Raw genomic sequence first — 24,844 nt, 5'->3', positions numbered from 1 at the left:
GGCAGGCACAGCCCTAGCACCTGTCCCTCTCCAGGCCAGGTTTCCCTCCTTGGAGTCCCGTATGGGGCAGGGCAGCCCAGTCTTCTGGGATCACACTAAGACCCACGTCTTGAGCCAGCCCTGATTCCCCAATCCTGCCTCGTTATGAGTGGGCAGTGAAGTCAGCAAGAATGTCCTGAACCTCTGTCCTACCCCAGGAGCCCAGCTCATTCTCAGGGTCCCTGAAGGAGCCCTGCCCTCAGCTGCAGCCAGCTCTCTTCCAGATGTGTGGGTCACTGGTCCTGCATGACAAGGTGAAGGGGGTGCTTAGACTCTCAGGTCTGCCCACATCAGTGGAGGGGTCCCGAATCCCCACCCAATAGCACCCTTCACTCAAGCTCCTGTGAGCCACATCTGTGTGTAGGCATGCTTGTTTGCCCTGAACTGTAACTTTCAGACATCTACATTAGTTTTCCAATTTTGAAATTGCCAATTCAAAATTAGGCAATTTCACAAGAAAACCTGAAGGAAGTGTGTTGCTCACCTCCCTGTCCCCAAGCTGTTGGTTCAGACGCAGAGCTGCAGGTGGAAGGGCCAAGCTTCCCTGAACCTGCATCAGGATGAGCTCATAGGAGCTGTTTTGGACTCATGGACCCAAAGGAGTGTCAAGCCTGGCTCACAGCTGGCTTTTGCGTGAGCCTCTACCAATTCCCAGACTCCTCCAGACCTTGCACAGGAAGCGGGTTTCAAAAGGGAATTCCCCTCCCCGGTGGCACTGGAGGAGTACAGACAATGATGGCTTTTCAGGAGTGGGAGTCAGACACAGAGGACATGACTTCACCAGGGACACGTGGGTTCCTCCCAGAGAGCACCAGAAGCTGCCCTCCCCGGGAACCTTCCTCCACAAGGCACAGGGAGGTTCGCCAAGCCCACCAAGCAGGCCCTACTGGGGGCCAGGGCTGTTCCTGCTGTGTGTTCCTGTTTCTTCCAAACAGGGGTCTATTGTGCTGACGATGTTCTCTCCACTGCTCAGTAATGGCTGTGGGAGTGCACAGCCTGGCTCTTGGTTTAAAGTTCACCAAAATTTAAGAAGTCCACTCAAACCAAAGTTTAACATTTTGCTTTAAAATTCTAAGGAGTCACTTCAAGACCCAATGGTGAGGGCTGTGTATCACCAGGAGAGCCTGACCTTGGAGCTGGATGCTAGGACAGGATGAGGCACCCAGGGCAGGGGTGAGAGTGCTCTATGTGGGAAGATGGGAGGTGTGGCATTTGCAGGTAAAGGTGCATTACATGGTAGAGACTGCTAGTTGCACACCACATGTCCTTTCTTCCCTTGCTCATAGAACCCCTGGTTTTTAGCTTGGTACATGGACAACTAACTAAAGGTATACTTCCCAACCTCCCTTACAGCTAGGGGTAACCAGGTGTCAAAATTCTGCCAGCAAGATCTCAAAAAAAGACATGACAGCTTCCAGGGAGCCTCCACAAAGATAACTAGTATGTGCTCTTTGTCCTGCTTCTCACCTTCGTCCATCCTGCTGCCTGGATCGCAGATATGATGGCGGGAGCTCTCCCGTGTGTTTTGCCTTCCTCCGGGAAGTGGACAGCTCCCTTTCCCAGAGTGCAGTCAGTCTTTAAGACCATCTCCTAGGTTTTCTCAATGTCTGCTGGGTACACAGATGCTAACTGCAGTGGTCTTCACTCTGCCCAGGTGAATTCTCCAGGTTCACAAGGGGTGTCTACAGATGCCCTTGCTTGAAAGGAGTCTCCAGTCCCCATGCATACCCTTTTTTGCAAATTCTCCAGAATTTTTACAAATTCTCCAGTCCCTATGCATCCCCTTTCTCTCACTTTCTGCAAATTCTGAGGAAGGAGATGTCTCCCACAGCAGGCCGTCCACGCTGGGAAGCCAGCCTAGCTTTGGGATGTCCTCTCTTCCCTCCTGTCAAGGATGAGGCTTTGGGACCCCAGTGCTTTCAGAACCCCTCCTGGTCCCTATGAGGCCAGGATGCCTCCTCACTCTCTGCATGGCCTCTTGAGCTTCCCTGCCTCAGTCTGATCAGCATCAAGGATCTGGCCAAGCTCTGAGGATCTATACATAAGTGAGAGCCAGCCCAGGCTCTGGGGAAACTCCCCTTCACGTAAGCTCCTTCAGTGCGGTGCAGTCACCACATCACCCTCTCAGAACCTGAAACAGCTCCTACTGCCCACAAGGGAGAATCCAAATTTCTAAACATAGCAGCATGGGCTCCTTGGCTCATACCTCTGCTGCCCCGCAAGGCTACCTCCTTTCCTCCCCAGATCCCTGCATGGACCTCACGGACAACCTCCTATTCCTCCCTGATTCTGTGCACATCCCATTTCCTTGTAATCGTGCAGCCTGTGCCCAGGACAAGACCTTTATCCAACTCTGCCTATCGAAGCCCTCCCTGAGCTCCCTCATCCTCTGGCAGTGCCAACCCTGCCCTTGAGGTCACCTGACGCCCAGAGCATGAGGCCTCCGCAGCTTGCTCAGTGCAGATGTGGAACCTGCACTCTGCCATGCCAGCCTCATGTAGCACCTGAGCCCAGAGGTGGTCCCCCAACTCCTGCCCACCACCCCCTGCTGCACAGCACATGATCCCACTGCCATTCCCACACCACCGTGCTTTGGACAGTCAGCACTTTCAGCCCCTGGATGCCTGGTCTGGTCCCCTCCCTGATATCAGCATTCACTGAGGGTGGGGTCTGGGCCCCCTGCACAAGGCAAGCACACTCCATGGTGGGTAATGGACTTCATTGTGCTTCCCTTGGTCTGGTCCCAGTAGGGCTGGGATCTGTGGATCCAGTTCAGAGAGGGGGCTGCCCAGCTGGCTAATGGAAAGGGAGAGGCCATGTCCTTCTGAAGGGCAAAAACCAACTACTTTTGAGGCTTTTAGCTTCATGGGTTGGTGGGGGAGTGGAGGTAGGGTGAGGCTGGGACAAGGTAGGGCTCTTTTACCTTTGCAAGGCTCCCTGCTCTGCCCCTCTCCCCTCCTTAGGAAACCTGCAGGTGGCCACGGTGCTCAGCCCTCTACTACGTGCAGTGCTCGGGGTCCCTCAGGCTCTCTCTCAGGCTCTCCCAGGCTAGCCAGTGCCTTCAGAGCGTGGGGAGACCTTGGCCAGGTCTGGGTCACATTCAGATCAGCAGAGAAGAAGGAAGAGGCATGCCAGGAGGTGTATAACAGTGCAGGGTAGTGGGTGGAGTGTGGGAGGGTGGCTTGGATGGTGGGGAACAGACCCCCAGGCTTGTAAGCATAGCTGTGAGTAATTGGCTTGACCTCCAGCTTATGGGTGAGGGCACAGTATTTAGGCAGGGCTGGAAGAACACAATGATGTGATGCTATTAGCTAACATTTGTCGCGTACCTACCATTGTGCCAGGTATCAATTTAAACATACATACTGATGCATATGAAATAGGTATCATTGTCATGCCTCATTTACAGGTTAGGAGCAGAGAAACCAAATGTCTTGACCTTAGGCCATTTATAAACAGGGATGATATTAATTATTCGGTAAGTAGAGGGAACTCGGTTTGATCTCAGGCATCCAATTCCAATGCTTAGATTCATCAACAAGGGCTGTGAATGCCCAGCTCAGTAATGTGACTTCAGCCAGCAACAACAGGGAGTCACTGAAGGATCACGGAAGAGCTCAGTGTGGTCAGAGCAGAGTCTAGGAGACTTGGCAGCTTGGGAAGGGCATGGGCCTGGACACTAGCCACGCCGGGGCCATGAGAAGCTTGAATGCTGCCCACCTCGTCCCTGTTGGCTATACTTCAGGGTGAGCTCTGAGAGCCCTGGCTTGGTAGCTGCCTTTACTAAGGGTTCTTTAAAAACAGCCCCAAAGGCAATGTGAAGTGGGCAGACTGCAGCTCGTCAGGAAGCTGCCCACAGCATGCCTGCCCAGCCAGGAGGCATCACTCCATAGGCATCACTGCCCGGGTCACCTCCAGGCAGGCAAGATGGATTTGAGGAGGCACCACAGCATTGCCATCACGTGCAGGCTGTGCAGGGCCCAGGAGCCCAGCGCCGCTGAACAGGAACCAGGTCCTGGCTCATTAGACAGGGTGAAATGGGAGCAGGACAACAGAGTGGGAAGCCAGGTGGCCTTGCAAATGAACTCCCTGCATATAAGTAGCTGATCAGTCAAATGCTGACAAGTTTATCGTGTAAGGCAGAAGATGAACACTACACCCAAGCTCATCCACCATGACTCTGGCCCAAATGTAATGGAAACACGGGACAGCGGGCTGGAGGCACGTAGCAGGAGCCGTTTGTCTTGTGGTATACTCATTGAGCACATCGAGGCTCCTTTAAAGTGGTGAATCAATCTTCCTCAAGGAGCCCTGCTTAATAGTGAGAGGTGGGGATTGAGTAATAGGAGGAGCTTGCTCTGATACCCATGCCTGAGGAGGGAGCTAACAGCTTTGGTGATGTGGAAATTCCAAAGGCCAGGAGGCATTGGGGAGCTCTGAGCCTGGTGTTAGAGGTTGGAAGCTTACAGGCTGAGACTCTAGTGAGCACACATAAAACAGCACCTGGTACCTCTGTCTGTGCAGGGCTGCAAGACTCAGGTGCTGCTCTCTAATGTGCACTACTGTGCACAAGCACCACCAGACATACACCACTCTAAGATGCCAGCATTTGTTTGCTCTGATCTATTCCCTGGGAAGTTAGCACAAGTTGGATTTCTGTGCTGTGCCCATCCTCCTTCTCACAATCCAGGAGATGGATGAACCGGGCTCTTTCTTAGGGGCTTAGCCCTTCTTAACATTTTCCAATCCTATCTGAGCATCTTTCCTCCCTAGGTGAAGGAATACTTTCTTCTTTTAAGAGGTAAATCTGCCATCACACATCTCATATTCTTCCCAGCTCTCTGGCCTAGGGGGCGATCTTTATCCTGTCTGTCCTTAGAGGCTATGAGAATTTGGACTAAAGTCTTTCTCGCTCTTGCAAATCAGAGCTGCTTTGACTTGAGTTACATAAGCCTCCTTTAACGAGCTCTGGAGGGAGGGTCTTCTGATTCCAGGAACATAAAATTTTCCCTATTCCTCCTGCTGAAAGCTTGGACATTTTATTGAAAACAAACATAAGAAGACTCTGAAAGATGGAGAGAGGAAGGCAGACCAGTCAGTGACCTCGGGACCCAAGGAACAACACAGGGGCAGATTCTCTGAGTATTATGGACTGAACTGTGGTGTCCCCTGAAAAGTCAAATGTTGAAGCTTCAGCTCTCGGTTTGACTCTATTTGGAGGGAGGGCTTTTACAGAGATAATTAAAGTTCAATGAGGTCTTAATCCAATAGGACTAGTGTCATCGTAAGAAGAGGAAGAGATACCAAGCATGTGTGCATGGAGAGAAGACCAGGTGAGGACACAGGGAGAAGATGGCTTGTCAATGCCTACACTGTGCCACCTTCATCTCGGACTTCCAGCCTCCAAAACGGTGAGAAATGAATGTCTGTTGTTTAAGCCACCCACTCTGTGGCATTGTGATGGCAGCTCTAGTAGACTAATAACCTGTGAGGTTTTTTTTTTTTTTTGTTCTGTTTTGTTTTTACCTGAAACATCCAACTTGGTGTTGAAGAAGTCAGCAGCATAAAAACACAAGTTGGTATAGTAAAAAACAAAAAAATAAACAGCAAAACTCTGCTCTCTCTAGCCAAAGGATCAGAATAGCAAGACATAAGACTTTTAGGTAATAACTGTTCTGCTTCAGCCAAGCACCGCAGAGAAAACCTGTGTTGTCCTTCCCTTGGCCACCACTACACCGGCAAAGACCAAGTGGAGAGCCCACATTGTACCGTCACCAGTCAGTAATGAGGCATCTCAACTTCTGGGGGTATCAGAGAAGGCACAGCCTCAGATAGAAGCTGGGACTTCCATCTCCGTTGGGCAATAACCACCCTTCCCTCCTTTTCCCCACACAGCATTAATAGAGACCATGTAGGGAGCTTGGACTCCTACCCCACCACCCTGCATTAATGGGGAGTCTCCTCCCCCAGGGTGTCAACAGAGACCCAGTGAGGAGCCTGTGTTTCCACCTCCACCTGGTTATAACTTCCCCCATTCTCTTACTGGACCAGTGTCAGAGGAAGCCAGCTAAAAAATGCTTAAATAAGATCCCAAGTCTCATAACGCAATACATTCAAATTTCAAAAGAAAATTGCTCATTCTACCAAGAACTAGGAAAATATCAGCTTGACTTAAAAAAAAAAAATTCATGGCTCGGTGCTCTGGCTCACGCCCTTAATCCCAGCATTTTGGGAGTCCAAGGTGGGCAGGTCACTTGAGGTCAGGAGTTAGAGACCAGCTTGGCCAACATAGTGAAGCCCCATCTCCACTAAAAATACAAAAATTAGCTGGACATGGTAGTGCGCCCTTGTAACCTAGCTACTGGGGAGCTGAGGCACCAGAATTGTTTGAACTTGGGAGGCAGAGGTTGCAATGAGTTGAGATCATGCCACTGCACTCCTGCCTGGGCAAGAGAGGAAGACTCCATCTCAAAAAAATAAAATAAAATAAAAATAAATAAAAAGCAGTCGTCATAAAAAATTCAATAAGCAATTTAAACATATTTATAACAAATGAAAAAAAATAGCAAGTTTCGACACATAAACAGAAATTCTTAGTGAGAAAATAAAAGATATAAGAAGAACCAAATAGAAATTTTAGGACTGAATAATAGAATAACCAATATAAAAAGCACAGTGGATAGATTCAATAGGAGAACTTATGGAGCAGAGAAAAGAACTTGAAGGTCTTCAGTGAACTTGAAGACAGAACAACACTGAGTAGCCAATTGGAACAACAGAGAGAAAACAGACTGGGGGAAATGAACAGAGCCTAAGCACCTGTGAGACAAAAAGTGACGTTTATGTCACCAAATACCCAGGAGAGGAGAAAGTGGACAGAGCAGAAAGGACTCAGGGAAATAATGGTTAATATTTTCCCAAATTTGGCAAAGGACACAAATCTAAAGATTCAGGAAGATAAGTTAACCTCAAATAGGATAAATTCAAAGAAATCTAGACCAAAACATATCATAGTCAAACTTTTGAAAACTAAAGACAAAGGAAAAATCTTGAAAGCAGCAAGAGAGAAATGACACTATATATATATGAATGAATATATATATATGTATGAATATATATATATATAAACACATACATATATCTATACAAACACACACACACACACACACACACACACACACACACACACACTCCATAGGAGAAAAGCAACTAAGACAATAGCCAGAAATCATGAAGGCCAGAAGAAATTGGCATGATATTTTGTAAGTGCTGAAAAAAAAGAACTATCAATCCGGAATTCTATATCAAGAAAAAATATCCTTCAAAAATGAAAAGGGGGAAATAAAAACATTTTCTCATGAGGAAAAACTAAGAGAATTTATGCCAAGCAGACCTGTCCTGAAAGAATGGCTAACAAAAGATTTTTTTTTATTATTAAAGAAAGAAAATGATGAAAAGGGAAACACTGGAACATCAAGAAGAAAGAAAGAACAACAGAAAGGGTAAATATCTGTAAATAAATTCCTTTTCATTTTCCTTTTAAGTTTTCTAAACTATGTTTCAATGTTGAAGCAAAAATCATAACGCTACTTGATGTGATTCTAAACGTATATAGAGATAATATTTAAGACAAGTGTATTATAAACAAAGGAGAATAAAAGGTGGTAAGCTTTCTACACTTCACTAAAACTGGTAACATTTCAACATTAATAGACTATGATAGGTTATGCATATACAAGGTCATACCTATAGATACTGTTAGAAAAAGTTATACACACAGATAATGCTAAAAAATTACAGGTAAATAAAAATAGAATTCTAAAAAATGTTCATGTAACCCGCAGGAAGGCAAGAAAAAGAGAACCATAATTGAAAAACAGAAAACAAAAAATAAAATGTTAGAGTTAAGCCCTAACACATCAATAATTATGTAAGGTGTAAATGATCTAAATACACCAGTTAGAAGACAGAGATTGACCGAATATAGTACAAAACATTACCCAGCTGTATGCTGTCTACAAGAAATGAACATCAAACATAATGATATTGGTTGGTTACAAGTAAAAGGAAGGAAAATATTTTTCAAGCAAACATTAACCAAAAAAAAGCAGAAATGGCTATCTTAATGTCAGGTAAATTACACTTTAGAGCAAAGAAAATTTACCAGAGACATAGAAGGACATGATTTAAAAGTAAAGGATAAATCCACCAAGAAGACATGGCAATCCTAAATATGTACCAAGGATACCATAAAATATGTTAAGCAAACACTGACAGAACTGAAAGGAGAAATGGACAAATCCACAGTCGTACTTGGAGACTGTAACACTGCTCTCAACAATTGTTCGAATAACTAGACAGAAATTCAGCGAGGATGTAAAAGAAATCAACAATATCATCAATCATTCTCTTCAAATAACCATGGAACATATGCCAAGATAGACTATATCCAGGACCATAAAACAACCCTCAACAAATTGAAAAGAATTAAAGTCATTCAACATGTGTTCTCTGACCGCAGTGGATTCAAAGTAGAAATCAGTAACAGAAAAATAACATAAAAAGTTCCAAACATTTGGAAACTAAACAACATATTTATAAATAATTAACGGTCAAAGAGGGAATTGTATTAGTCTATTTTCAAACTGCTATGAAGACCTAACGGAGACTGGGTAATTTATGAAGAAAAAATATTTAATTGACTCACAGTTTTGCATGGCTTGGGAGGCTTCAGGAAACTTACAATCATGGCAGAAGAGAAGAGGAAACAAAGACCTTCTTCCCATGGCAGACAGAAAATGAGTGGGGAGCTGCCAAACACTTTTAAACCATCAGGTATCCTGAGAACTCACTCACAGTCACGAGAACAGCATGGGGGGAACCACCCACATGGTCCAATCACTGGGTCCCTCCCTTGACATGTGGGGATTAGAATTTGAGATGAGATTTCAGTGGAGACACAGAGCCAAACCATATCAGAGTTTTAAGGGAAATGTTAAAAATATACTGGGATGAAAATTTAAACACATCATATGAAAATTTGTGAGATACACCAAAAGTATCTTTTCTACATGCTTACATTGAGAAAAGTCTCAAATTAATAATGTAATTTCCTACCTGAAGAATCTAGAAAAAGAAGAGCAGAAAAAATCCAGTGCAAGAAAGAGGAAGGCAATAATAAAGAGCAGAAATCAATGCAATCGAAAACAGGAAAAAAAATCAATGAAAAGAAAGCTAGTTATTTTAAAAGACCAATCAAATTTATAGAGAGACTGACAAAAAGAGAGAGAGAGAGAGGGAGAGAGACAACCACCAATATCAGGAATGAAACAGGATATCATTACAGATCATGCAGGCATCAAAAGTATAATAAGAGGATACTATAAACAATTCTATACACATAAATCTGACAACTTACATGAAATGGACCAATCCCTTGAAAAGTATAAACTACCACAACGCATTGAATGTTATGATTTTTGAATAGTCCTATAATTATTAATCTATTTATGCTGGAGGTTGCAAATTTTTTTTTATGAAAAATCAGATCTTGGTGATGACCTTAAGCAGTGGGATATAAATAACTCCCAAGAGCTTACCATTTCAATAATGGAACACTAGGCATAAATGGGTTAAGGATATTTAATTAGCAAGATTAAAACTCCTAAAAAAGAAGTATCCAGGCCAAATAATTTCACTGAAGAAGTCTAACAAACATTTAAGGAAGAATTCATACCACATTTATACAATCTGTTTCAGAAAATATAAGAGGAGGGAACATTTCCCAATTTATGAACCTGGTATCCTGATACCAAAAGAAGACACATACAGTACAACGAACAAACAAACAAACAAAAAAACCCAAAGCAACTACAGAATAGTGGCCCTCACAAATATAGATGCAAAAAATACAGAACTACATATTAGCAAGCAGAATTAAGCAATATATGAAAAGAATTATACACTATGACCAACTGGGGCTCATTCCAGGGATGCAGGGCTGGTTCAATATCTGAAAATAAACCAGTGTAATCCACCACATTAACAGGCTAAAGAAAAAAATAACATGATTATATTAATTTATACAGTAAAAGCATTTGGCAAAATTCAACATTCATTCATGATAAAATCTCTTGTTGAACTAAGAGGACCAGAAGGGAACTTCCTTGACTTGATAAAGAACATCTACAAAAAGCTTATAGCTAACATCATATTTAAAGGTGAAAGGCTGTAACTGAGTTTCATATGTGAATCTTTTATATTGCAACCTTGCTGAATTCATTTATTCTAGGAGTTTTTAGCTTTGTAGATTTGTTAGTATTTTCACATACACAATCATGTCATGAAAATAGGAATCATTTTATTTTTTTCTTTCTGATCAGTATCCCTTTTGTTTCCTTTTTTTGCCTTATTCCTCTGGCCAGGATTCCAATACTGTGTTAAACAGAAGTGGTAAGAGTAGGTATCTTTTTGTTCTTGATCTTACAGGGAAAGCATTCAGCCTTCCACCTTTAAATATGATGTTAGCTATAAGCTTTTTGTAGATGTTCCTTATTAAATTGAGGAAGTTCCCTTCTGGTCTTAGTTCTCTAAGATATTTTATCATGAATGAATGTTGAATTTTGCCAAATGCTATTACTGTATCGATTAATATAATCGTGTTATTTTTTTCTTTAGTCTGTTAATGTGATGGATTACATTATCTTCATACCTATCAAAATGGTTAAAATAAGAAATAGTGACAACACCAAATGCTGATGAAGATGCATAGAAACTGGATTATACATACATATATTGCTGATGGGAATGTAAAATGGTACAGTCACTATGGAAAACATTTTAGCAGTTTCTTAAAAAACCAAACATACAACTATCATGTGACCTATAAATTACATTCCTGGACATTTTTTCCAGTAAGTGAAAACATAGGTTCACGCAAAATCCTGTACACGAATGTTCACAGTAGCTTTATTTTTTTATAGCTTGAATCTGGAAACAACTCAGATGTCCTTTGATAGGTAAATGATGAAAGAAACTGTGATACCTAGCATCATGGAATACCACTCAGCAATAAAAAGGAAAGAGCTGTTGACACATGCAACAATTTGGATGAATCTCCATCCAGAGAATTATGCTTTTTGAAAAAAGCCATTCCCCACGTCATACATGCTATATGATTTCATGTATATAATATATAATATTTCTGAAGCAATAAAATTCCTGAAATAGGGAATAGATTTGTGGTTGCCCAGGAGTTAAGAAGGGGGTGAGGTGCCTGTGGTTATAAAAGGGCAGCATGAAGGATCCTGGTGGTGATAGAATGCTCCATGTCTTGACTGTATCAATGTCAGTGTCCTGGTTGTGCTATTGTCCTATAGTTTTGGAAAATGCTACCACTGGAGGAAGACTGGTACACGTGAGATCTAATCTACAGTTATATAAAAAAAAGTATAATTTATTATTTAATTTATATATATATAATATATATAAATTAAATTTATTTAAATTTAATTTATATATAAATAAATATATATATAAACACACCTCTCCTTTCCTCCTTCTAGAGCCCTTTGTGCCTATCTCAAATACATATATATTTATATATTATGTAAAAGAACTTAAGAACCAAGAAGCGCTCTTTCTTTCGTCTAGGTTCTAACCACTCTTCCCACAAAGGCAGAGGACACAAAGAGCTGGCATGCTGCCAGAACTGGGAGAAAGGATGACGGGGGAGAAAGGCAGGAGATACAAAAACAAACAAAAAAACACACACAAAAAAACACCTCCCAGCTGTCTTGTATCCCAAATATTACTGTGCTGCTCATAAAATGGAAAATGAGGGCCAGAGGTATGGTGACCAGGGAGAAGGTAAAGACAGGAGTCCAGTGTGTGTACACAGAGAGAGGGTGGTACGTGGAGGGCCCAGGGAAAGCAAAATAGGATTCCATAAAAAGAGCAAAGCAGCCTGAGGGCCCTCGGGCCCCTGCCTTTGACCACAAGGACAGTGCCCATGTTCAGGTTCCCTAGATTTTTCCAGAGGGGTTGTGGGCATTGGGCAAAGCATCCCCAGGGTGATCCCCAAATCTAATAAGAGCTACCATTTAGTCAACACCCTCTGTGTGCCAGGTGCCAGGCCATCTGCTTTACAGCCCGTCCCCTTGGTCCTGCCCACAGGGCACACTGTGATCTTCATATAGAGTAGGAAGCCCAGGCCACAGGAGACAGCAGCCATGGTAGGTCAAGTGCAGACCGCCTGCCCTGGACCACTTGCCTTTCCTGCCTGGATGCTCTTGTCCCTAAAGGCCTTCATGCTTCTTCTGAAGGAGGGAGGCATTGGCCCAGTCCCTTCCCAGAGCAAGAAAATCACATTCAGTCTTGAGAGCTCGGGAGGTATTTCTGGGCCAATTAAATCAGAGAGGCTGTTAGTGCTAATGTGTAATTGGTTTTAAAATCAGCAGACATGCCTAGCTCTGGATGGCAATATTTAAATAGCAAAATGCCCCCATACCGAGTGGTTCTTGTAAACCATGACCATGCTTCTGCAGCTGCAGCCGCCTTCTGTCAGTTCCCTCCTTGCAAGCAGTGGCTCAGCTCTAATTGGCTGTCAGGGATAAATATTTACGGGACTGTGTAAACGAAGAGCATCTGCCTCTCAGGTCTGGTCACAGGCTCTCCACGGCAGCACCCGGGAAGGCCAGTGGGCTGGGGGCTCTCCAAGCTGGCCATCCTTTTCCTACAAATTGACAAGCGCTGTAGTCTCCCAGACTCAGGGCCGAATGTCTAATTAAATTTCCAGACCAGGATAACGGGTTGGCTCCTCCTGGGTTCAGGAAGGCCACAGCTTCGAGGCAGTGGGGAGGGAGGTCCTAAGAGGGTGTGCAGGCTCCCTTTGAGGCCCCAAGCCTGTCTTCAGAATCCCACCCCTGCCTCCCTGGCACTGTAGATCTCAGGCTGGCTAGGCAAAGGCTCCCTCCTGGTGTCAGCCCCCATGTCACCACCAGCCACCCCTAAGAGAGACACAGCCTCTTCCTCTGTTCCGTGGGAATGAAATCCTACCGAACAGGTGTAACAAAGGACAGAAGGTGCTCGGGACAGAGCAGGCACAGAGGAGGGCCTGGATGCACTGCTAATATCCGAGGAAGCAGGTCCCACCCTGGGCTGCACATGAAAACACCAGAGTGCTATAAAAATAGATTTCTTGGCCCCACTCTGTCCCTCTGGAAAATCACTGGGGCCCAGGAATCTGTTTTGTTTTGTTTTATTAAGGAATGCTGTAGACAATCCTGATGTCATCATCCAGCCCCAGTCTGGAACCAGGGCTGAGTCACACTGGTCTCAGCACACCTGGCTTTAGCCTCAAGTTCCTCTATGGAGGCGGCCTCCTAGCCCCTCAGGACTCTGTCTGAAGTGCTGCTTTGGTTTGGCTTGTGCATCCTGGTGCTTTGGGCCCCCAGAGGACACTGGCAGTGGCCTGTGGATGATCAGACCACCTTCAGCGATGTCAGCACACACAGTCCTACACTGTGTCTGAGCCCGTGTGTCTGAGCTGGAGCTGGAGGGTGTGACAGGCAGCCCGGCTCCTCTGCATGTGGGCTGTGCCACCCTGGCGGTCCCTGGAAACCTGTGAGCCTCATGCCCTCAGTGTTGCGGCACAGGGTCAGGCTGGGCAGCCTGGGGCTCACAGGAGGGAGTCTTCCTGGTTGGGGGCAGGATGGAGGCTCAGGAGCAGTGTTTGAAGGAGAGAAGTTGATGCAATGAAGGGTCGGGGTGGACAAGCCCCTGCCCCGGGCCTCAGTTGACTGTGTGAGAATCTGGGGGAGTGTTTTGTCTGAGCTCAAGCTCCCTGGTCCGGACCTCCTGGTGGAGCTCAGCTTAGCCAAGGCCTCCTGCCAGCCACTGCTTGCCTGGACGCTGTGCCCATGGTCACTGTCTCTGTACCCAGGCTCCAGGAAGAGGGGTGGGATCAGGGCTTGAGCTAAGGGGGTTGGGAGCTATGCTGCCCTAAAATAGCTCAACCCATTCTGTGGAGTTAATCGAAATACTGCTGTAGGTCAGAAAGTACCTCAGCCTCAACAGCCACAGCTGGGCAGCCACCCTGGGGGCTCCCTGGCTCCCCCACCCTCCCATTCCCCATGCTACGTGTCCCCTAAGTGCACCCAGTTCTCACACCTGCCCTTTCCTCCTTCTAGAGCCCTTTGTGCCTATGTCAAACGGGCCATTCCTCTGCATGGCTAGACTCTTTGTAGGTGTCCCCCCAGCTCTGCCTCAGTTGCAGTGTGGCGCTTCCCAGAGGGGCTGCTCCCTCAAGGTGCCCGCTCCTCTGACACCCTCTCAAGCTCTCTGCTGTTTTCCTTCACACTCATGCACCCCAGGGCCAGGTTGAGTAGATAGCTTCCTTCTCTCTGTTCCTGCTTCTAAACAACTCCTCCTTCCTCATCCCACTTTGCTTTGGAGCTGGAGCTGTTAGGCTTTTACCCCCCAGTCACCGTCATCCCCCTTGTTTCTGTGCTGCGCCAATCTCTTCCTAGGTCCCCATCATGAAGACCTGGGTTCTTAGTTCACCTGCTTCCCCCATGCTACTGGAATCATGGTCATGGTAACATGAGCATCCATGTGGATACCCAGCCCCCATCCTCCTCTCCCAACTCCTCTACCTTTGACAGTCTCACCCCTGCACCCATGGCCAAGATCACAACTGGGAACTTCTGTCTACTAGGAGCCCACCACCTTTCAAGTCTCAGTTTCAGGCATCCAGACTCTGAGCACACTTCTAGCTTTCTAGTTCACATCCTCTGATACCACTGAACACACCTCATGTCACCAAGGCAGCCAAACCCCTTGGCCCTACTGAGCTCTCACTATCTGTCATCTACCCTGTTTGTCACTTCATTCATCTTATGGGGCAAATTGTATCATCCCAAAAATTCCTGTGTTGAAGTCCTAACTCCCAGCAGTTCAGAATGTGACTGTATTTGGAGATGGGACCTTTAAAGAGATAATTAAGTTAAACGAGGCCATTTGGGTGAAGCCTAATTTCACATGACTGGTCAACTCATAAGAAGAGATTAGGATGCAGATACGCACAGAGGAAAGACCACATGAAGAAACAGGGATAAGGCGGCATCCACAAGCCAAGGAGAGAGCCTCAGGAGAAGCCCACCCTGCTGAACTGTAAGACAGCAAGTATCTGTTGGTGAAGCCTCCCAGTCTGTGGTACTTTGTTACGGCTGCCTGAGCAGACTTGAACACACTTCCTTACTCAGCTCAGATTCCAGCATGACCGTTGCCTGCCACACCTTGACCGTCCCTGCCAGTTACATTCGCCAACTCTGGCTGAACCTGAGGAGGTGCGCATTGGTGGGGAAGATCACCTAACAATGTTAATTAGCTTCTCCGAAAATGTATCACTCAAGCTTCGTATATGAGCTCAACATTGTCCATAAATCTTATCAAGTTTTTCAAGTCCTCTTTCCTACTTTCCAGGAGGCTACTTCATACATTCTATTTTGTCTTCAGAATCCAACTCCCTGCCTCTTATCTCTTATCTTTCCTCTTACCTCTTATCTCAAGGCTGTGATCTGAGACCATCTGGAACCAGTTGGGAGCCTCTGCATATTCTACCTTCACAGTTTAAGGCCCAAGCTTTCCATTTCACCTTGTACCAACCAAAGGCCTCTTATTTTCTAAGTTCCATCTCCTTTTGCCTTTGCAAGAATTCCACCCCTCAATTTATCTCATAGCTCTTCATCAATTTCTTTTACTGAATTCCTTCCACATACTTGTCTCTCTTCCTAAAAACACCTCCCTTGACCTCTTTCAGCAATCCCTCATTCTTTTGCTCCTTTTAGTATCAAAATATCTGAAAAAAGTCAACCATTTTCACTGGTTCAACTCATTGACTGCCTTATCGACAATTTCTTTGTGCTGTTGGACCACTTCCATCAGTGTGCAACCATTTGTTCTTCCTGGTACTCCGGTCTGACCCTCAGTAAGCCCAGTGACAGCCTCAGGATTGCCGAGCCTGGTCTCCCGTGACCTGTTCTTCCTAGCTCTCCACGGCATTCCACGTGGCTGGCTGCTCCTTCCCTATTGAATCTCTATGACTCTTCTCCCAGGCTTCCTTTACGTTAGGGGCTGCCCTTTCTCAATCCCCTTTGCATCTTTCTCTACTTGACCTCCAGGCCCCCTGTTCTTCTGTTTCTAGATGATCTCACCCAGGTCCATGACTTTAAGGATCATTTATGTGCTAATGGCTCTCAGATTTATAGCTCTGCACTGATCTCTTCCTTGGGTTCCAAAAGCATAGATTGAGCTTAACGTCTCCACCTAGATGACTCAAGCACCCGAACCCAACATACTTGGCAATGATTTCTCCATCCTGTACCCACTCCTTGACCTCTCACTAAATGGCACCAACAACATCCACTCACGGCTCAGATAAAAAGTCCAGGAATTGTTCATGCTTCTCATGGCCTTGACCCCACTGGTCTCTCCATCTTCACTCTCAACCCTGGCCCAAGCTGCCATACTCTTTCACTGGGAAACCAAAATCATTTTGTAAACGATCTCCCTGTTTCTGTTCCGTAGGCAGGGCTGCTCTGGGGTGGGGGACTCTGTGAAGAATCAGTCTCCTGCTGTGTAGATGACACAATTGGTACTAACTGGATTAATCGGATTACCCAAAGGGAGGCGCATGTGTCCCCTCCTTTCTGTCACATTTCTCTCAGAAACAGCACTTCCATTCAGAAAGCCAGATCAAGTGCCATTAACAAATCAATTCTGATTTATAGCCCAAGCACACAGACCTCAGAGCAATCCGGCCAGCCCAGAAGGGGGTGTCTTGGGCCTGGCCTCCTAATAAAGTGGAAACTATGTTGGAGGCAGAGGCGATTATTTTGATGCCTGTCTCTGTCCCTAGAGGGGACAGGAGTGGGATTTGATTATACCATGGTCTCCTGAGGGAATTAACTCACTCTGGAATGTTAAGTTATTAATTCTCCAGTATTAAGTGAGGTTAGGTCAGAGAGGATAGTCAGCTCTCAACCTCTCTGTGGCCCATACAGCCCCCTATTTAGGACAGCATTCAGCAGGTGCCCAATCATTGGAGGAAAGAATAATTAATTTGGTAAGTGGGGAATAAGTCTGGGGCCTGGCAATTTTAATCACCCTTCACTCTTTTATTTAATAAATGTAACTGGGCCCTGACTGTGTTTCTCCGAAATTAAACCAAACAGACAAGGTCCCTGTCCTTCTGACCTTACAGGCAGGGGGCAGGGGGTGAGGGGGGAAGGCAGATAATCAGCACTCATCAAACGAATGCAAAGCTGTCCTCAGAAAGTGAGCAACAGAACAAGGTAAGAGAATGGGCCACGGTGACAGAGTATGCAGGAAGGATGCCCAAGGAGGGCCTGGGGCCGGACACCTGGGCTGAGTTCTGCATGGGGCAAGGAGCCAGCTGGCTCTGGGGGAAGACCCTTCTAGAGAGAGAGACCAGAAAATGCAAGTGCCTGTTGTCAGACAGCCAGGCCCAGCACATCTGGCTCAGGCCACCTTCACTGGACGGCTGTTCTCCTCCTCATCCCAGGGGCAGGATGTGTGTGTCCCTGCTGGGCAGCGGGCTTTGCCCAGGGTTGGTCTGCCTGCCTGGGTACCATCCTTCCCTCCAGCCTTTCTCACTCATGACATGGGGCCTTGCTCCATTCCCACCTCTTCTAACAGAGCCTTTCACAATCCCACTCTAAAGGGCTGGCTCCCTCCCTTCTCTGAAGTCCTGGAGCATGTTTTTGACGCCTGATGTGGGTCAGCGCTGCATGCCCCTGGATATCTCCTCCCCATGCCCTGTCTTCCTCTTCCCATTATGGGGCTACTTCTGGGTAGAGGCCTCGTCCCCTTTGTCTCCCACACTCCACGGGCCTAGCCGAAGGCCCTCAGTAACAGACCTGGAGAGTCTGATTAGATTGCCTAGCCCAGTAAAATTCTGAGGGGCAAACAGAGACTCACAGAAGTCTTGCTTCTCATTTCAGTATCTCTACTGTGGGCAAGGAAGGAGGGCATTCCATTAGCTCCTGAAATAGGACCAGCTTTAGATTTGAAAAGTACTTTCCAGAAGGCTGACAAAAAATTTTCAAGAGTATTCCCTTCCTTTCTCGTGGGAATGCTTGGAGACGTTCACATTAACAGTGCCAAAAGATAATGGGTAGCTTGAAGATGAGGAGTCCCAGGACGGAGAGATCAGGTGACAGAGGTGGCGAACCACTTTCCCAGAGGCAGGCTCCATCCCACACCCCTATTCGATGACAGCTCCCCTAGCCACTCTCAGTGAGCGCCGCCCTGGCCCACCAGGAAAACACACCTGCTCACTTGCAGCCAGCCTTCCTCCAGCTAACCCCACCCCTGCCCAACATTCCCAGACATCCCCAGTTCCAGCACTGATTAGTCCCACCAAGAACGCCAGATAATGTCAGATGGAACACGAGGGCACAAAAGGTGCCATCAGCGGCAAGGTACCGTGGCTGGTGATAGGGCATGCTGTGGCCCTGAGCTCCCGCGCTATGGCTGATGGGGATGAGGCTCTGGTTCGACCCCAGAGGAGGGAAAGCCGATGGGCACGAGCATGAGATGGGCATGGAGAGGCACTGGGCACTGTCGCTGACCTTTCACGAGGACTGTCCTGGCCTCGGCCCACTCGCTCCTCCCGTCAGACGTCAGCAGGCCAATTGGAGGCAAGCGCTCATCCTCGTTGGAAGCCATTTTGACTATCTTTCTCAACTGAGTGAACAGATCCCCCTCACTGAGACGGCGGAAATTAATGACAACATCCAAGACAAAGAACTGTGGGGGAAACAGGTCAAACATGTCACTCGTTGGGTGGCCCTTGGCACCAGGCCTTCACTCAGCCTTCACAGGTGAGCCTGGGATAGGGATGCTCAGGCCCCAGGTTCTCAAGGTGTTTAGTGGTTCTCAGTGTAGGGACCAACCCAAGGCTGTTGACTGTGCTGGATTCCACGCTGCCCCAATCAAAGAAGGCAACATAAAACTTAGCCAAAAGAAAATGTGCTTTTATGGTTCACAGAATCCATCATGTTTGTGAGGAATGGAGTATAAATTGGCACAGCTACTGTTGGAGGGCAGTGTCTATTGAAACTAAAAATGTGCATACCTATGATTAAGCAATTGTGCTTACAAATGCATATTTTAGCCTGAGGCTTACAGAAACATACCCATGTATATCGGAAGACATAAGGAATGTGCCTCTCAGCCTTATTTGCAACAGCAAAATAGTAGCAAGAGCCTCACTGTTCTCCAGAAGGGGAATGGCTAAGTTAAATGTAGTGTATATGTCTGCGGCATGTCTACCCAGCTGCTGAAAAGAGTGAATTAGCAGCAAATAGAGCCACAGGGATGAGCCACTGGTGAGTGGAGGAAAAAAGCAAGCCAGCAATCATATGCAGAGGAACATTGGAAAACCAGCACACATCATGTGCGCATGTGCACCTACACACGTGTACCTACGTGTGATTTGTATGTCAGCCCTGTGCTTCTGTCATTTTGTAACTTTGAAGGCTAGAGCCTCGGGCTTTGTGAAGGGTCTATTCCCAGACCCAGGTCAAGATACCCTTTTCAGTTGATTAACATGAGTACCTTGTTTTCCCTTCCCCTCCAACCCCCCAGCAGCATCTGTATGGCCTGGTCCAGTGCAGGGGCCCAGAGCATGTCTGGAAGGGGTAGATACAGTGGCCCGTGGGTGGGAGCTGGGAAATACTGGGCTTGACTTTTGAATGAAAATGGAGAAACGTCCTTGGTCTGTGGCCAAGGTGTCAGGTGGGCTGCAAGGCCTCCTAGTTGGCCTTTGAATCTAGGAACAGAGGTCACAGCCGCCCTCAGATGTCAACCTTCCACAGAGCTCCCAACTTACTACAAATGTGAGGTGAGCCCAAGAAGATCATGCTGTAAAGCAAGTCCCAGGGGAGTCCCTGGGATGGTTGCCAAACTTTGGTTTCAGTAAAGCAAAAACAAAAACAAAACTGTTTGTCAGAGGAAATATTTATGTGAAGCTCAATATAGGGAATATACAGTGTGGTGGGCACTGGGAAGAGGTCAGGAGCCCTCAGGCTCAGCCCATTCCCTAGGGCTGTTGGCTCTGCGGAACCCAATCTGAGGACCTGAGCTGCAGGGGGTAGAGCATGACCTTGGGGCACTGGCCAGACCTAGTAGTCCTTCCCACTCTTGGACAGATCACTTAACTTGTCTGAGTCTCATGTCCTCATCTGTCACATGGAGATCCTAAGGCCCCCTCTGCAGGGTCACTGTGAGGATTAAGTGGGATGAATACATGTTAAGTGCCGAGCCCACGGGCTGGCACATGAAAGGTTCTATTTGTCAGTCCATAACAGTGTCTGTCTGTGTGTGGTCTCCAGTAAGGCCAGGGCCCGGGTGACTGCATGGAAAAGATGTTCGGGTGAAGGGTCTCGATTGTGACCCTCAGTGCATCAGAGCTGAAGTGAGAGTCCAGTGAGGATATTCTCAGACTGATGGCTCTCATTCTTAGAAGCCAACTGGTGGAGAGACATGGGACTGACTCAAAGTAGGGACCCCGCTTTGGAGACACGGTGCCCCAGCTCCCTGTGTGACTCAGGGAAAAAGGCTGAGCACCCTCGAATGTGAACACATAGCCACTGGGTGCCCTGTGCCCTCCCTCGCCTAGACAAGGGGCTGCTTACCTGGTTGCAGCAGGCCACGATGACGTGCTCGGGCTCTGGCATGATGCTGCTGTTCTGGGCCACCAGCGTGTCCTGGGTATGGCCGGGGAGCCGGTAGGAGGAGAAAAGTCCGTAGTATTGCCTCATACAAAGGGGCTGCCCAGACAGCTGGCCTTTGGCACAGTCAGTGGGAATGGAATGGCTGAAGGAGAGGAACGGGAAGAGAAGACGCCACGAGGGGATGGCAGGGGTTGAGGGGAGACAGAAAATGGGTTTTATTATAACTTGATCAGGAAAAATGGGGCACAGAACCAAGAATTGCATCACAATGGCAGTTACAGAGCTCAATTCTCTTTTTAAAGTAGTGGAGGGCCCCATTTCCACAACCCATGGAGACCCTCAGAATTTTCTCAAACCTCTGCCTCATGCACAGCATGTGCAAGCCTTACCAGTTAGCCTTCTGCACCTTCGCTTATGCTGATCTTCTCTCAGCATGCCTTTGCCCCAACCTCAGCACTCAACTGTTCTATTCAGAAAACTCCTTTCCCTTCTTCAAAAGCCTATTCCTTTATCCTCACTTTTAGAATCCTCCTCTGAGGTCAACTCAGGAAGTTCTTTTTCCCTGTGGTCTTAGCATGCCTTGTTTCTATCCTCCCTCTCTCCCTTCCTTTCTTCCATTCATCCACTCATCCATCTATCCATCATCCATCCATACATTTACCATACATCCACCACCAAACATCCATCCACCATTCACTCATCCATCTACCATCCACCCTTTAACCACCATCCATACATCCTTCCATCCAACTTTCCATCCACCCATCCATCCACCAGGCATCCATCCATCCTTCCATCCACCCATCCATCTACATCTACCAAGCATCCATCCATCATTCCATCCACCCATCCATTCACCAAGCATCCACCCATCCTTCCATCTACCATCTACCTACCCATTCACCCACCATTCACCCATCTATCCACCATCCATCCATCTATCCATCCAACCATCCATCCACCCATCCATCCATTCATCCATCCTTCCACCCTTTTAGCCAACAAACATTTGTGAAGCACCTCCTCTGTATAGGCCAGGCACCATTCTGAGATGTGGGGATATGGCAGCAAATAAGACATGCAGCTCCTGCTCTACTGGGATGCAGGTCCTGGGATGTGTAGGTGAAGAGTAGACCACAAGCAGCAAACCAGTGAACAGGAGACTTTCAGGTAGCAGGACAGAGTGTTGGCAGGGGTGGGAGGTGGTGACCGGGGGGCAGTCTCACTGAGACAGGTTGATTGAGCTGAGCCCTAAGGGTAAAGTGTCCCACGGCACGGCAGCTCAAAGTATGAGTTTTGCACTGAACTGCTGTGACTGACCCATGACTTGCTGTAATGCCTGAACCCAGAAATGTCTGTAGTAATGTGATGAGAATTTTATGTCTGTTGAATCCAATAATAAAACATTTGGTCTCGTATTTCGTATCATTTTTCTAGTAATCCATTTTTTGTTGTTTTACACAAACAAATTTTACAAATGAAAGAAAATATATTGGTCTTTCCCCAGAGGGAGCTTGAGAAGCACTGGTCAAAGGCAGAGAGAAGCCAGTGGGGCTGAGGCCCAGAGAAGACAGGGCCAGAGAGGTGGACGGGCCAGGTCCTGTGGGGCTGTAGTGGCAGTGGGGAGGAGCTGTCACCGTATTCTTGGTGCAGTGAAAGCCCTCAGGAGGCTTTAGCACGCAGGGGCATGATCGAGTTTACATTTTGTTTTTTTATTGACCCTGCTTATATGGGGAGAATGGGCTGAAAGGTGTCACCGAAAGAGCAAGGAAGGAGGCTGTGGCTGAGAAGGAAAGTGACCTCTCATGCGGGCAGCCGGGAGGCAGGAGGGAGCTTGGGGACATGGTGGGGAGGGAGAATGACCACATCTGAGCACCATAGGTTACTTGAGGGTGCAAGGGAGAAAGCGGAACAAGCACAGGTGACTTCTAGGTTCCCAGACTCACCAACAGGGCATGCACTAGTGCACTGACAGATGACACGACAAGGTGAGGGCCGAGTTGGGGAGCAGGGAGGGAGAGGCAAAGCTCTCCTGGGCTCATTTGCAGTGACTGAGAGACAACCCGGCGGGGATGGCTGGGGCTTGGATGAGTGAGTGTGGGACTCAGGGGAAGGGCACAGCTGTATTTTGAGTCTATTTTTGTGACTATCTCACCCAATAGTCTAAGGACGCTTGAGGGAAAGTTGAGGCCTTATTTCTCTTCATCTTCCCAGCATAACTATGTTGCAAAGTGAATAAGTGAATGAAGGAATGAATGAATGAATTAAAGGTTCAAAACAAGCACTCAGGCCACAGTTCCAGTCTCGATCATTAGACATGGGAACCTCCAGTGGTTATGCATGGGTATTCCTGCCTGTGTGAGTGTGCACCCGCACATGTGAAAGTCTGGGATCAGAAGGAAAGTGATGTCTCATGGGGGCAGTCAGTGATGAATGGGCACCAAGTCCCCAGGCCCAGTGAGAAAAAGTCTGTTTGAAAACAGAGACAGGACAGTGAGCTGGAGGGGTGAGTTCTGGGAGGAAATAGAGGGCTGTCCATGAGGAAGGGAGAGACCAAAGACACACCATGAGGAGACAGCAGCCCAGGGTTTAGTGACCCACGGCATTTAGAGAGCAGTGAGCAGAGAATCATGAGCACGTGGTGCAGGAATGCCCTGGACAGCATGAGCTGCTCCACCCTGAGAGCCTGGGAGCCCTGCCTACCCCTCTCCAGAGGGAACAGCCCTACCCTGGAGGGGATGCGGGTCTGGGCCTCTGTCACAAGGCTGAGTAAAGACTGAGATGGATCAAGTTGAACAGAGAGTGAAGTTTGCCCGTTGTCCCCTCTTTGCTCTGTCATTTCCCAGCTGTGTGAATGGACAAGTTACCTAACCTTTCTGAGCTGTAGCTTCCTCATCTGTGCAAGGGATGCTTCTTTGGGCCTCTCTCTCTTATTCCAGCTTCTAATGCCCTTTTAGTCTCTACCTTGAGAGACTCGGGTCCTCTAGACCCTCTTACTCTCCTTGTTGCTCACAGACACCCTATTGCTCTCCCAAGCTCGGCCAGGAGAGGGACTTTCCTCCTAAAATCAGAAAGAGCCTGCGGTGCTTAAGCAGCCCTCTCCATCTGTCAGAACAGCCTCGTGTCCATGAGCTTGGTGGAATTGAGGACAATCCCACCTAGAAGCTCCGGCTGGGGAGACCATTGCCCCAGGGGGCAAAGCAGAACTCTCCATCACCTTACTCTACCAACTCTTCCTTCCTGCCTTCCGAAGTGTTCTCCAGCTTCAAATGAATTCATGCCACCTGGGCACATACGTGTGGAGGGAGGAGGCATTTTTAGAAGATGAAGGAAGGATGGTGCTTACCCCAGGAAAAGGAACAGTTAACAATCAGGCCAGCTGGGCTAAAGGTCATCCTGGTGGTGGGGGAGTAGGTGGGGGTGGGGACTCCTGCTCTGTGCCAGGAACCAGGAATGGGAATACAGAGCTGGAAAAAGACAAGGTCCCTGCAAAGGAGATGACGCATAGGCAGACTGCGCTGGAACAGGGCACCACCCCCCGAGTCCTACCTGTCCAGCAGGGCCTTGTAGCTGAGTACACCAGAGATGAGACTGGCTGCAAACCTGCAGGGAGAAGGGAGGCCTGAGCCCTTCCTCCCAGGGCCTGGCTTCCTCCCTCCCTCCCTCCCTTCTGCCTTCTTTCCCCGCTTCCATCTTCCTTCCATTTCCTTCCTCTTCCCTCCTTCCCCACTCCCCCACCCCCAACAAACTCTGTGATCCCGGGATGCAGTGTGCACTAATCAGATGTGGTTCCCGCACTAATCAGATGTGGTTCCTCCCCGCAGCCCAATGCTGTGAGCCCACCACAAGCCTTGGATTCACAATGGTTCTTTGGTGAGAACTGGGGGTGGAGCAGCTCTTGGGTAGAGGAGAGGGAACTGGAATCACCTTGAAGAGGAGGAGGAGCAGAGAGGGAGAAAGAAGCCAGGAGAGGCCACAGAGCAGGCAGGAAGGGGTGGATGGTGAAGGGGCTGGACAGGGGGGGACCCCTGGCCTTGTGAAAAATT

At 47.5% G+C, this 24,844-nt stretch overlaps 1 protein-coding gene across 1 annotated transcript in view; it reads right to left on the bottom strand.

The window, feature by feature from the left end:
• Window positions 1–24,844, bottom strand: part of CHAT (choline O-acetyltransferase) — a 56,322-nt gene that overhangs the window by 22,141 nt on the left and 9,337 nt on the right. Inside the window, exons 5-7 of the mRNA XM_017504689.2 lie at window positions 24,348–24,401; window positions 20,760–20,940; window positions 18,693–18,870 (exon numbers count right to left, since the gene is read on the bottom strand). Of these exons, the coding sequence (XP_017360178.1) occupies window positions 18,693–18,870; window positions 20,760–20,940; window positions 24,348–24,401 (413 nt within the window). The remainder of the gene's footprint in view (window positions 1–18,692; window positions 18,871–20,759; window positions 20,941–24,347; window positions 24,402–24,844) is intronic.

The sequence above is a fragment of the Cebus imitator genome, unplaced genomic scaffold (assembly GCF_001604975.1).
Source record: "Cebus imitator isolate Cc_AM_T3 unplaced genomic scaffold, Cebus_imitator-1.0 Scaffold326, whole genome shotgun sequence".
Lineage (NCBI taxonomy): Eukaryota > Metazoa > Chordata > Mammalia > Primates > Cebidae > Cebus > Cebus imitator.
Note: the sequence above shows the minus strand (reverse complement) of the source record. Positions and strands in the feature narration are given on the sequence as shown.